Here is a 13,367-nt window from a genome sequence, read left to right as displayed (position 1 = left end):
TTGGGGGTAAAAAAAAAAAAAAACTTGAAGTGTGTCTAGATTGGTAATTTTCTGACAAGCATCCCCATTTCTTTTGTATGGGAGTTGCCCCCTAGGTAGCCTACATGTATGTGTTTGAAACTAAGAGGTACCATTAGGGATGGATGTGGTGTCTTTGCAGTTTTCACAGCACTGTTAGAGCAGTTTTCAATTGAGTGTCGTAAAACCAAAACCAAAGTAATCAGTCTGGCCAATCACAAACGACACAGACAATCCAGTGAACCAATCAAAACTTGAAGCAAATACATGTAGCTGGCACGAAGCGCGGGAAAATGTGCGCAAGCGAGTCACGATTGGTTTTGGTTTTACTCCTGATTGGCATAGAAAGTGGCGCGAGATTTTTAAGCCAATCACTAAGCGTAGTAATGCAAAACCAAAGCAAACGCAATTTACTTTCTACACTCAAGTGAAAACCGCTTTAATTGCTGAATTTGTTTCTTTTTCCTCAACAGAGCGGATGTTGGTGGAAGACGTTGGTCAGTAGCTTCACTAACGTCATCATCTGGATATGGAACACATACTCCTTGTTCATCATCATATTCTGTAAGCATCTCAGTTATGCTTTTAATTGTTTTTTGAATCTGTATGCATATGCAGTGCATAAGTAAGCAAAAAATAGCTATTAAGTGTGCACAGATGGCTGATTGACTGGTTGCCTTGTGTTGTTGTTTTATAGTCGCTGGCATCATCACAGGAAAAACTTCATCAGGTAGGTACAGTTATTCAGTTCAAAAGTCCTTTTATGGTGTTTTCATCTTCAAAAAATAATTCCCTCACTGTGTTTGTGTAGGTGATATTGTACTAGTAAAGAAATTAAATTTCAATGGCCTATGAAAGGCTTTCTCTTGATTGGGTAGTTCATCCTACATCATATTGTTATTTAAGGAGTTTGAATTACAGTTATAAGCTTTGTTCTGTATTTTACTAATTTTTGTCTTGACTAACAGCAAAGAAAACTGATTCTGACTGTAAAAACAACAACAACAACAACTTTATTTTGCACCCTTTACATTCAATTAAATTAACAATGCAATAATAAAAGAAATAAAGTAAAGTGCATGGCTGCCCAGAATAACCACGATTGGCTAACAAGATTGGGCAGCCATACTTAGTTTTTATTACAATAATTTATAAAAAAAGGTCAGGTATACTTAACATTTACATAGCAAACTAACAACACACAAACACACAAAAACAAAACTAAGTACGCTTAAAGAAAAATTAATGGAAAAAAAGATGGAAAATGAAGTATACGGACAGGTTAACTAGCAGAGTTAAATCTAGAGTTATAAATATGAAAGGTTCAGTTAATAGCTTGTAATAATGCTTAATTTATAAAAGTAACATTACAAATGTTTTGTTGCAGTTGCAGATAGGGTTGCCTTACAATGATGAATTCAACTATGGAGCACACTTCAGGTAATATTTTTTACTGCAAAGAAATTCTTTGTGCTTGCAAGATTTAAGCACAAGCGTCCTGCAATGCACCACAAGAAGTTGCCGGCTTGTAGGCACAAAAAGAATTTTTTGTTTTGCATTGTTTTTTGGCAATACTGTAGCAAGTGAAGCTACATGTACAATCTTGGCAAATAATTGTCCTGGAATTGTGGCACTGATCAATTTTTGTTCACTTTTGTAACTTTTATTTCAGTGCCGATAGTGATCAGGAGGATGATAATGGAGGTCGAAGGTCACCTAAACCACGTCAGAGGTCACGAAGCCTTAGGTAAGAACCGATTTAAATTTTGTCAACAATCAACCTGGGTAACTGGCCTGATACTTTGTCACATGTTTTAACATACCGTTAATGATCTAATAAATGCCCAGAGTGTCTATTGAATTTTAGGGGTCCTGAGGGGGGCGTTAAATAGATATGAGGCGTTTATTAGAGAGAGGCATTTATTTCAATTTAACTATAAAAACGTCAAGAAAACAAAAAAAGCGTATTTTGTTCGCGAAATATGATAGAAAACAGAGTGCAAATGCAAGACTAATCAAATCTGCACTAATGCAAAGGCTACAGATCTCGCTCATAGCTCGATATCGATGTCTTCATCGTCATTGGGGTCAACCATGTTGGCGTTGTTGGCCTCTTCGATGTCCGAGTTAAGCAAGAAACTAACTTCATTGCGTGATTTTACTCCATGTAGCATTTCCTTGGTTTTTGAGGTGATTCTTGGAGAGGGCGTCTATTAGACTTGGGGCCTTTATTGGAGAGGGGCATCTAATACAATTTTTACACATCAGGGGAGGCGTTTATTAGATACAAGGCGTTTATTTGAGAGAGGGCATTTATTAGATCATTTACCATACTTTTTTGTTTATCTTCAGCCCTGGCAGATCACCCCTTATTCAAGAAGATGAATTGCAGTTGCTTAATAACCTTTACAGAGAACGATTTCCTAAAGTAAGATTATGTTAAGAATACAGCATTATGCGTTGTATTGAAAACATGATGCATTGTCTTCTTAATTTCCTCTTTGTTGCCCAGTGGCACATTCTGGATGCTATGTAAATAATCTGTCTCTTCTCGTATCCTTGTGAAGCTGTCTTGATTATATTAATTAGTTATTGTTTTACTGAAATGTTATAATTTTTATTTTTGGCAGGCTATTGCACAAATGGAGGAGAATCTCAATGTAAGTACTTACAGCTGTAGAACTGAAAAGTCAGGAAATTACAATAAGTTGTTTTTGGAATTTCTGGGAAATTCAAAGTTCATACAACAGCAAGGAAATTGAGGGCTGTGTAAAAAGACATCTGTTGTCCCATGCTAATTCCTTCCCTCCACTTGCAAAACGTCTGAGTTTCAACCCGAAAAATGCCATACTGATGATATAGGTCTACAGAGGTCCGTGCAGTTTTTCTTATTGGCTGTTGAAATTTTAGTGCAAAAGTAGTTAATTTAAGGCACTAACATGAATTTCTATAGACAGAGCTATGTCTTAGTAAGGTATCTTTTGGGTTGAATCTTGGACTTTTTCCCCCAACGTTCATTACCCAGTCAGTGCAAAGTAAATCATGAATTTTTTTACTTTGTAGGAGTTAATACAAGAATACTCCGAGGAAGGAACACTAAATCACCACAGCTGTGATGGAGTTTTAAACTTTGTATGGAATCAGGTACCGTATTTATTTTTTCTTCCTGTTAATGTTTGGTACTGCATGCCATATGTGCTCCAAATATGAGTTTTGCATGATAAGTATATAACCTGTCCAGTGCTATAAGTATTTTTATTTGAACATTCCTTACAGGTGCTCGAAGCTGCCCGTGATCTTCTTAAACAGTCCCAGGAGGCGTCTCTCACAAGCCTTTACTTTTATGATCTGTCTGAAAGATTGGAGCGACTTCTTTTTGAGGTAAACTTAATCCTTTTTAGTGCGTTTTCCTGTGATCTTGTAGGTTATATCCATAGGCTATCATTTCCATTCTATGTATATGATCCGTTTGTTGTTTTACAGGCTCATCAAAAAACAGACCTGGATGCTGCGCCTGTGAAGAAGCTCGTGAGGAAGTTACTGATGATCATGTCAAGGCCTGCACGACTCTTAGAGTGTCTTGTAAGTTCTTGCCTTTGTAATTATTACTTCATAAATATAGATAGTCTCTGACCAACAGATGGACAGAAAGATTGTTTGACAGGCCAATTGTGAAAGCTGATTGACTTTTTGACTGACCAATGGACCCACCAAACAAATGACCGGCCCACCCCCACACCCAATGATCAGCCGAAGGACCGACAGACATACCGACGGACAGACAGACAGAAAGAAATACAGATGGACAGACAGACAGACAGGCAGACAATTTTATTTCAACACGGAATCTCTTCAATTACAAATTGGTTTCCAAGAAAGCCATGCTAAGAAATTACTCAAAACAATACAATTACAAAAAAATTAATATCATTAGAGAAATGTAAAAAATACTAGATGTTAGCTGCTGTTGTGGAGACTGAGTGTGCATAAAGATTTACCATTACAGATAGACAAAGAGACAGACAGACAGACAAACAGGCAGACAGACAGACAGACAGACAGACAGATTACGGTTTTATTATTTTGCACATATGATAAGGTCTAAGCAGTTCTCGTATCCTTAAAATTCTAATTAAAATCTTGACGTGTTTTTCACCCAGGAATTTAGCCCTGAAGGTTTTTATAATCAACTGGAAGAAGAATTGGAAAGGATCCCTGATAAGGCGGACATCACTGACTATGTTAAACACAAGCTAGGACTTGGAGAAGCTGAGGAACCCAGGCCTTGTTCGCCCGACGACAAGCAATCTGAATCACAATCGGTATGAAATCTTTCTTCGTTTATTTTATCTTAAATCCCTTAGTTTGTTTGTTCGTTCGTTCGCTCATGCGCTTTTGTTCATTTGCTCATTCGTTCCCTCATTCTTGCGTGCGTGTGTGCGTGCGTCCATCCCTTCGTTGGTTGATCGGTTGGTTGGTTGATCGGTTGGTTCGTTTGTTTGTTCGTTCGTTAGTGTGTACGTGTGTTCCTTCGTTCGTGCGTTCGAACTTGCTCTTGCTCGTTTGCTCATTCATTCCCTCGTTCGTTCGTGCATGCGTGTGCGCTTTCATTCGAACTTGCTTTTTACTCGTTTGTTCATTCGTTCCCTCGTTCTTGCGTGCGTTCGTTGGTTTGTTCTTGCGTGGGTCAGTGCATCCGTCCATTTGTTCGCTCGCTCGTTCATTGGTTCGTTCGCTCGTTCGTTCGGTTAGTTTGTTCGCTTGTTCTTTCGTTCGTTAGATAAACTGGATAACCTGACAGTTACTAAATTGTGATGTGCTACTGCTCAATTCTCAGTCAGTTAAATATTTTCTTGTCGTATATTATTACATGCCTGTCTACCGTGCAGTGTATTAATTCCAATAAATGTGTTGTTTTTATTAGAAAAGTGCCAGTCCTAATTCCACTGTAGGAGAGATGCCCACTGAAGAGGACTTTGAATACATAAAACTCATTAGCAATGGAGCTTACGGGTAAGGAAAAAAACTCCTAAAACAAGAATAAGAACTGCTGGGAAAGGAGGCGGGGGAGGGATATATAACCGCCGCCTGGTTAGCTCAGTTGCCGGACTGCTATGCGGGAGGTCGTGGGTTCGAACCCCAGACCGGACCAACACTCAGTGTCTTAAAATAACTGAGGAGGATGTGCTGCCTTTGTAACTACATCTGCAAATGGTTAGACATTCTAGTCTTCTCGGAAAAAGGACGATAAACCGTAGGTCCCGTCTCCTGTATCTTCAGTCTTCTAACAGGAGATGTTAAAGAACCCACACAGTATTCGTAAAGAGTAGGGCACGAAGCTCCCGGTGTTGTGGTCTGGCCTTTATAATTGTATCTTAAATTACAGTATGTGTAAAGCGCATTTGAACATATATTTATGGAAAATGCGCTATATAAATGCATTATCATTATCATTATCCCATTTTCCCAGCCCAAATTTTGCCCAATTTTCATTTCCCAGCGAATTGTTTTCCCAAATTTTCAAAATCCCAGTCCCAGTTCTATTTGCTTTTCTGTCTGTGATTCCCAGTCCTAGTGACCCAAATCGCATTTTCCCAATAAAAATCTGCCTAAATCCCAGTTGCCATTAAATGATAGTATTGGTAGGTAGATATTGAATGATACTGAATGTACTGCTGTATAGATTTACTAATTGTTTGATTCTCTTATGGTCCAATTTCAGGGCTGTTTTCTTGGTGAGACACAGACAGACACAAATGAGATTTGCCTTGAAGAAGATGAATAAACAACTTATGCTACACAGAAATCAGGTACGGCGTTAACATTATGGAACTCCTTTCACACCTTAAAGGGACTATGTCACGGATTTTACCAGATTTTTGAACAGCCAAAATTCATATTTGTGTCGCTTGAAACCTAGAAATAATAGTCCATTTTTATTAAAAATTGCTATATTAGAGCACTGAAACTGTTAACTAGCATTATTGGCTGTGGATGGCTCGGATGGAAACAGATTGCAATTTGAAAAAGTTAGGCAAACGTTTTCAAATTGTTTCCGCGCGTCTTCCAAAAATCGATATTTATAGCCGTAGCTTGATTTCTATCCACAAAATAATTAAGGTTATATCTTCCTTTAGATGTTCAAAGATATTGTTTTTTATTTGTTAGGTTGCCTTCCACTAATTTCAGAACAGTTTAGACCAAAAATCTGCGAAATCTCCATGACATAGTCCCTTTAACGGAACTCTAAACTTCGTTAGAAAAGGTTATTTTCTACAGAAATGGATACATTCATGCAGCAAATTTATCTATTTGCCCAACCACGCCTCTGTTTTTGTTAACATACAAGAGTTTTGGTATTATATTTTACGCGGAGCATGTCTAAATGTCTAAAGGCAATTTAAAAATAGACTTCCAGTAACACAAATTACAGCAATGCAATAAGATTTCAGTTCACCATACAATTTTCATAATTTCGATGGCATAAAAAATGGCAGAGGACACCAATGTCTCCACCAAAGCATTTTGAAGAGTTGTCGTTTGATGTTCTGTTTATTTTTCTTCTCAAGGTGCAACAAGTGTTTGCTGAAAGAGATATTTTGACGTTTGCTGAGAATCCTTTTGTTGTTGGAATGTGGTGTAGTTTTGAGACCAAGAAGCATCTGTGTATGGTGATGGAGTATGTAGAAGGAGGAGATTGTGCGTCGCTTTTGAAGAACAGTGGTCCCTTGCCCATGGATCTCGCTAGGTATACTATCTTACTTAAAGAAATGGTCAAAACTATTGTACTTAGACAGGACTCACCACTCCGCAAAAAGACAGGTGGTCTCTTCATGTACCCCCCTTCCCCACCTTAAAAGATGGTGTCTTGTTTGTATAGCCCCCACTCTATCAGGAGTACAAACTAAGAAAAAGATTCAAACATCCTTATGCCATTTCTCCAGAAATGCAAGCTTCGTACACACCTAATATAAAATTCAACTTAAATTTTGAAGCCAATAAGTTTTGTCCATTTGGCTTATCAGACAGGTGGTATCTTGCATAACCCCCCTACCCCTACATAAGGTGGGTCCTCTTCGAGTACACTTGTTATGACCACTTCCCTTAAAGCACTGTTTTACTGGGATTAAAATTCACGCGGTATACTAGGGTTTAAAATCCTTGAGAATGTTCGCTATAAAAAATTACAAAACTCAATTCCTTTTATAAGTATTTTTGGCAAGACAATAGAAAGCCTGTTAAAAGTTGTCACAAACTTTCTCGAGTTGCGCTTTTACGATACATTTGTCTCTAAGTCTTTGCTAGAGTTTCGGCAAAAAACACTTACGCTTCGTTACAGAAATTTGCAAAGTTCGATCCATCGTGAAGATCTTTCTGACAAGAAAATAAAAAAACTTTTTTGAGTTGTCAAAATTTCATCGAGTTGCTACTTTTACCGTGACGATATATTTCTGTGTAAGGCTTTGTTAGATTTTCTTCAAAGAACATTGATATATTCTGTACCTAGACCGTTGTTTTTAGTGTTACGCAACACTCGTGGAAGTGTTGTGCTTCCTAACGGCATTGCATGACAGCGCAACTCAGTGACGATTGCTCTTCGTTCTATGTTGATCATCAGGGCTTACATAGCAGAGACAATACTTGCTGTGGAGTATCTGCACAGTTATGGAATCATTCATCGTGACATCAAACCTGATAAGTAAGTTTGTACAATTTGTCTTTCTAATCTAGAGGTCCTAGACTCAAGGTTCCAAGACCCTTTTTTGGCACTAAACCGTATCTGTTAAATAGAGTTGTTAATTGATTTGGGACAAAATGATCCCTTTCACATGATCTTACTGGAATTTTCTTAGATCGTAATTGTTTGATACAGAGCGGTTTTCAATTGAGTATCATAAAACCAAAGTAATAGCTCAGGCCTATCGCAAAAGACATGGACAATCCAACGAACCAATCAAAACGCGAAATATATGTAGCCGGTGCGAAGCGCGGAAAAACTGTGCGAGTGAGTCACGATTGGTTTTGGTTTTACTTCTGATTGGTTGAGAAAGTACGGGAGTTTCTTTAGCCAATCACTATGAGCGTAGTAATGCAAAACCAAAGCAAAAGCGAATTACTTTTGACACGCAGGTGAAAACCGCTCTATTGCCATGTTACAATCAAATGAGATATTTCATTCCCGTCATTCAAATGCGCAATCATGTTTTCGTACCTATATATTTAATACTTTTTCTCATTTCTTGTCCAATTTTATTTGCCTTGCAGTCTTTTGATAACTTCCTTGGGTCACATAAAACTCACAGACTTTGGTTTGTCAAAGATAGGACTCATGAACAGTAAGTTCTATTCATTATTGCATCCACTAACTACACTAATGGAAAAGAGCATCCTACTGCACTGCGGACCCTTCTGACAACCAAGTTTACATCTTTCTAATTTTAAACCTTATTTCACGCCCAGGCACCACACACATGTATGAGCACTCACTGGCCCAGGAAATGAAACAGTTTACAGACCAGCAAGTGTTTGGGACCCCGGACTATCTTGCCCCTGAGGTCATTCTCAGGCAGGGCTACGGCAAGCCTGTGGACTGGTGGTCCTTAGGTATCATCCTGTACGAGTTCCTTATCGGCGTGCCCCCATTCTATGGCGATACGCCCGAAGAGCTGTTTGCTGATACGTTGAGTGGTAAGTAAATGAATTGGATATCTTGCACATGTTGTAAAGTACATAATTATTGGATTAAATTAAATGCTTGAAGAAATGGATTTTTTTTTTCACAATCACTACAGCTGTCATTTTTTGTCAGTTTTTTGTCTGCTATATTTTGTCGTACGATAAAGTTCGACACAGTACGTCGATCGCGCAGCTGATGTGAGTCAATGAAAATGGTAGAAAACTCATTGATGAGTAGGAAGCTCTTGCCCCCTCCCCCCCCCCCCTCCCCTTGCAACTTTCGTCATATCCCATTCTTATTTGACCCAGCTTAAGCAAGTAAACTCAAGCAAAAATACGATCGTCAGTCTTCTGTGGGGTTTGAACTCACGATTGCGGGATCTAAATCATGTCGCTTCTCACAGGGATTCAATACTGAAGATTTTTTTTATATCAAAGGTGTTATTGAATGGCCAAGTGAAGACGAGGCACCTCCAGATGACGCTAGGGATTTGGTAACCAGATTGTTGGAACAAGATCCTATTGCACGCTTGGGTACGACAGGTGAGTGCACCTTGGGTGTTTATTTGTGCACCTATCCCCACACGTACCTTGCTGTGCAAATAACGTCTGACACTGATTTCTAGTGTTCACAACCCATCCCACTATGTATCACCACAATTTTACATCATTTATGCTTTCGTTCGTGTTCGGTCAATCTTCGTAGAAATACCGAACAGTTTCCGATATTTCATTCCCAATCAGAAATAGCACGAGCACTTCCGAAAGTTCTCACGTCAGCTTGACGTCATTAACACCCGTCATGTAACTTAGCAACATCTTTTAGGAAATCGCGGGCTCAAACAATTCTTGGAGACTTGTTTTCACGACTGTTGTCGTTGTGTTCGTTAATTGTTTTTCTCTGTTTCTCTCAGGTTCACACGAAGTAAAAGAACATCTTTTCTTTGCGGGTTTAAACTGGACGGCTTTACTGAGACAGAAAGCTGAGTTTATTCCTATACTGGACGGCGAGGATGATACAAGCTATTTTGACAGTAAGTCCTTCTTTTATGGGGAGGAAACTTGGCAAAATAAAACTTACTACCGTGATGTTCTTTCCACACAGTCATCGACAAAATTAATTATAGCAGTACGCGATTTTTACATTCAAAACTAGTTATATGGCCTAGCTCCTTCAACTCCTTTAGCTCTAAAGTGTCCGACCGGTGTGCAGGTCAAAGACTCGACTCCTGTTGGGAAAACTCGAAAAAAATATTTGAGTAGCTTAAGACGGTTTCCGCAAAACATTCGAGCAATAAAGGCAAAACTAAAGCTACCAAAAAGACCTCATAGCATGCTTACAGTTTTAATACAGTTAAAAAGAACTTAACGGAACTTTAGCTCTCAAGCTGACTCCGCGCGAGAAAAATGAATTTAAAGTTCTCCATGTTGCCGTCGAAACGGACGTTTCACGTCATTTCAAAGCAAATATCACGCGTTTTAAGCTCTTTTACGAGTTTTGACATTAACTTTCTCGAGAATGCTTTAGCATTTAATAGCGGAGTCCGCACTATTTGTAGATTTTAAGGTAATTAATTTTTTGCACGTATTGCTCGAACATTCAGCGGAATCGTCTTAATATCTTCTTATATCTTGCTTATTTCTCTCGCTTATATTTTTTCAGCCCGTGCAGACCGCTACAATCATGAGCTTGAAACAGATGACGATGAAGATGATGATGAAGAATTCAGCAACTTTTCCAGCGAGTTTAGCAACTTCTCAACATGTTCCCCTCGGTATTCCCGTATTTGTGCGTCCCCGGTGCCCTCCCCGGTTGTTTCCCCGGGGCCCTCATCCCCCGTATCCCCTGTTACCGTAAAGAAAACATCCGATAGCAAAGACTCGGGCGAGGAAGTGTCTACTCCACGCAGTGACCAGAGCTCGGAGAGCTCCCCTCCGACTGTTCGGAAGAGGGCTGCAACGGAACAAGGTCTGCTAAGACGATCGGAGAGCCGAGAGAGCGACGAAGATTTCCGAAGACAACGAAGTGATAGCGGTGTCGATGCCGACCAACCTCGGAGCAGAACGAACTCAAGGACCGAGTGAGTATAGGAATCGAAAGTTTGTATTCGCCTTTGTTAATTGTTTCATTGTGCACTGGGTTATTTGTGGGAGGCTTGCGGATTTGTGTTTCTGGTTTAATTTTGTTGTAGCTTAACTGCTTGTTTTTCTTGTTTCAGCTCTTTATCCCCCATAGGGCGAGATCTAAGCCCGGACTCCCCCCTCACTCCCCCCACAGTCCGACTAAGGAAAAAAGCCTACTCAGACTTGGCCCCAATCCCTATCCCGCTGTTATCGTTATCGGCTGACGAGGAAAGCCCGACCAAGCCCCCCACGGCCAGCCTTACGGTGGAGACTGAGGACAGGCATCGAGTGCATAGAACCCATTCCCTCCCGGCTGAGAGACACAAGCTTCCTACCGTACCTAAACTGGAACTATCTTGTAAGTCTCGTTTATTATTTCAATATCATTAAATTTATTGTGTACCTTGAAAGCTGTATTAACTCTCCTGGGGTATATTGACCTTATATAAACTCTCCTGGGGTATATCGGACTACGTGTAGAACAATAGTAACTGTTGCAAACTCTGTAGCGCTTAAGACATTGTAAATATTAGTTTTTAGTTTTTAGTTAAGTATTTTAAATATTTTTAGCTTAGCATTATTAATAGTATTTTAGGTATAATTGTGTCCCCAATTAGTCCATAAGGGCTAAACACACATACACGGTAATAAAGTATTTATCTTATCTTATCTTATCTTTGACCTCGCATTCAAAAATTCGCCCCCTTAAAAAGATATTGTAACTAGAAAGAGCGTGCAACATTTAGTTTACGTTCCAAGTTTGAAGAGAATTTAATTCCGCTTGTAACAAGGCATGCAAAAAGTGCATTATTTGCAGACGTTTGTATAGCAGCTCTGTTACAAACCATGACAAACCACGTTAAAATCGCTTTGTCCCGATGTATGTCGTTTTGAGTAATGTAAAAAAAATTACGAAAGCAGTGGCACGATCCTCACGGTAATCCTACCAATTTAAGCAATTGGGGAAAAGAATTAGAAAAATAAGAGCCAAAGAACCTTTTAATCGAAGGAATCCTCGAAATGATTGTTTACAATGGTAGAAAAAAAAACATCAAAAAAGTAATAAATAAACGAAAACTAACAAAAATGGTTAAGTTAAGATTTGGGGAAATTGACGTGGAATACGAACGACGAAGCTGAAGAATTCCAGCTTTACTTTATCAAGATACCATACGTTTAAGCTCCCTAAGTCAAAATTCGTGACAGAGAAACGAGGTCGAAATACTTCTGCTGCCGGCCAACAAGATTGTAGATAAAATAATAAAAATAAATATATGTGTATAGTGGTCATGTGCACTTAGCTTCATATTTCAATGAGATAGCTAGTTTACAGGCATGCCACTGAAACAGAGGAAACAAATAATTTCAAAATAGATTCAGACGCATATGAACCTTCAATGTGTATTTTAGTTGAGTAAAATATTTTATGCACTTTTTCTTCCACAGTGTCTGATGATGAATATCGCGCCTTGAGGCATCATATAAAAAGTCCTCCGGGTTCCCCTCGGACTCGAAGCCCTCCCCGGTCCCCCGCCAGTCGCAGAAGAGCTAAGACCCTGTCACTAAGTCTCCGTCCACCAATCATAATCGAGAAAGGTCCTCGTGGATATGGCTTTACCTTGCAGGCCATCCGAGTGTACTTTGGTGATACGAACTACTACAGGGTCCATCATCTTGTGTCGGTTAGTTCTTCTACCACTTGCTTGTTTGCTTGCTTGTTGCCTTCTAGCTTGCTTGCTGACTGACTGTCTGTTTGACTGTTTGACTGACTGACTTACTGACTGACTGACTGACTGACTGACTGACTGACTGACTGACTGACTGACTGACTGACTGACTGACTGACTGACTGACTGACTGGCTGGCTGGCTGGCTGGCTGACTGACTGACTGACTGACTGACTGACTGACTGACTGACTGACTGACTGACTGACTGAGTTTCTGTCGTTTTCTACATTGAAACCCAGTTAACACCAACAAAGCTAAATCCGTCTTTATTTTGTGTTTTCTAGAATGTTGATCATGGCAGTGCAGCGTTTGAAGCAGGTTTAAGGCCTGGAGACTTGTTAACTCACGTGAACGATGAGGTAGGATCATATAAGAACAAACGTTCTTAAAATCTCCTCACAACCGTTATTTAGTACCATCAATTGTGTTTGCATAGATGATACCGTCTAGCCCACACATTAAATTAAGAGTAATGTTTGGGGAGTTCATGTTGCGTAAAACTTCAACTGCTGGTGTTCCTATTAGCGAGTGTCCATAGTTTGGTTTTCCAACGTCAGATAGCTTAATGCCACTTCCATTGAAGAATTTAAGTTTGTAAGGATTAACTGTATTAATGTAATTTACAAATTCCTGGCAGTAATTCAGGTTTTCAGGGCTGAATTTCTTTGCGACAGGCCGTGTAAGTTTCTTCCATGTCCACAGCTCCATCGTTCATGTCTTTTTTCAGCGCTCGATGTATCGCCGCCTTCGATGCCCCACCAGCAACATTAAAGAAGTCGTTAACGTACTTGTAAAATTCGCCGGTTGCCATAGATGCTCGA

The 13,367-nt window shown here is 39.5% G+C and overlaps 1 protein-coding gene across 1 annotated transcript in view; it reads left to right on the top strand.

Moving 5' to 3' along the window:
* Positions 1 to 13,367, top strand: part of LOC144637915 (microtubule-associated serine/threonine-protein kinase 3-like) — a 33,641-nt gene that overhangs the window by 17,506 nt on the left and 2,768 nt on the right. Inside the window, exons 6-27 of the mRNA XM_078497003.1 lie at positions 492 to 582; positions 716 to 748; positions 1,406 to 1,458; positions 1,691 to 1,765; positions 2,371 to 2,446; positions 2,649 to 2,678; positions 3,082 to 3,162; positions 3,295 to 3,399; positions 3,502 to 3,600; positions 4,179 to 4,340; positions 4,943 to 5,031; positions 5,741 to 5,828; positions 6,588 to 6,766; positions 7,637 to 7,717; positions 8,284 to 8,354; positions 8,479 to 8,706; positions 9,133 to 9,237; positions 9,609 to 9,728; positions 10,358 to 10,775; positions 10,914 to 11,176; positions 12,265 to 12,500; positions 12,831 to 12,905. Of these exons, the coding sequence (XP_078353129.1) occupies positions 492 to 582; positions 716 to 748; positions 1,406 to 1,458; positions 1,691 to 1,765; positions 2,371 to 2,446; positions 2,649 to 2,678; positions 3,082 to 3,162; positions 3,295 to 3,399; positions 3,502 to 3,600; positions 4,179 to 4,340; positions 4,943 to 5,031; positions 5,741 to 5,828; positions 6,588 to 6,766; positions 7,637 to 7,717; positions 8,284 to 8,354; positions 8,479 to 8,706; positions 9,133 to 9,237; positions 9,609 to 9,728; positions 10,358 to 10,775; positions 10,914 to 11,176; positions 12,265 to 12,500; positions 12,831 to 12,905 (2,758 nt within the window). The remainder of the gene's footprint in view (positions 1 to 491; positions 583 to 715; positions 749 to 1,405; positions 1,459 to 1,690; positions 1,766 to 2,370; positions 2,447 to 2,648; positions 2,679 to 3,081; positions 3,163 to 3,294; positions 3,400 to 3,501; positions 3,601 to 4,178; positions 4,341 to 4,942; positions 5,032 to 5,740; positions 5,829 to 6,587; positions 6,767 to 7,636; positions 7,718 to 8,283; positions 8,355 to 8,478; positions 8,707 to 9,132; positions 9,238 to 9,608; positions 9,729 to 10,357; positions 10,776 to 10,913; positions 11,177 to 12,264; positions 12,501 to 12,830; positions 12,906 to 13,367) is intronic.

This window comes from Oculina patagonica, chromosome 14 (genome assembly GCF_052425735.1).
Source record: "Oculina patagonica isolate OP01 chromosome 14, crgOcupat, whole genome shotgun sequence".
Taxonomy (NCBI): domain Eukaryota; kingdom Metazoa; phylum Cnidaria; class Anthozoa; order Scleractinia; family Oculinidae; genus Oculina; species Oculina patagonica.
This window is presented reverse-complemented; position numbering and strand designations above follow the sequence as displayed.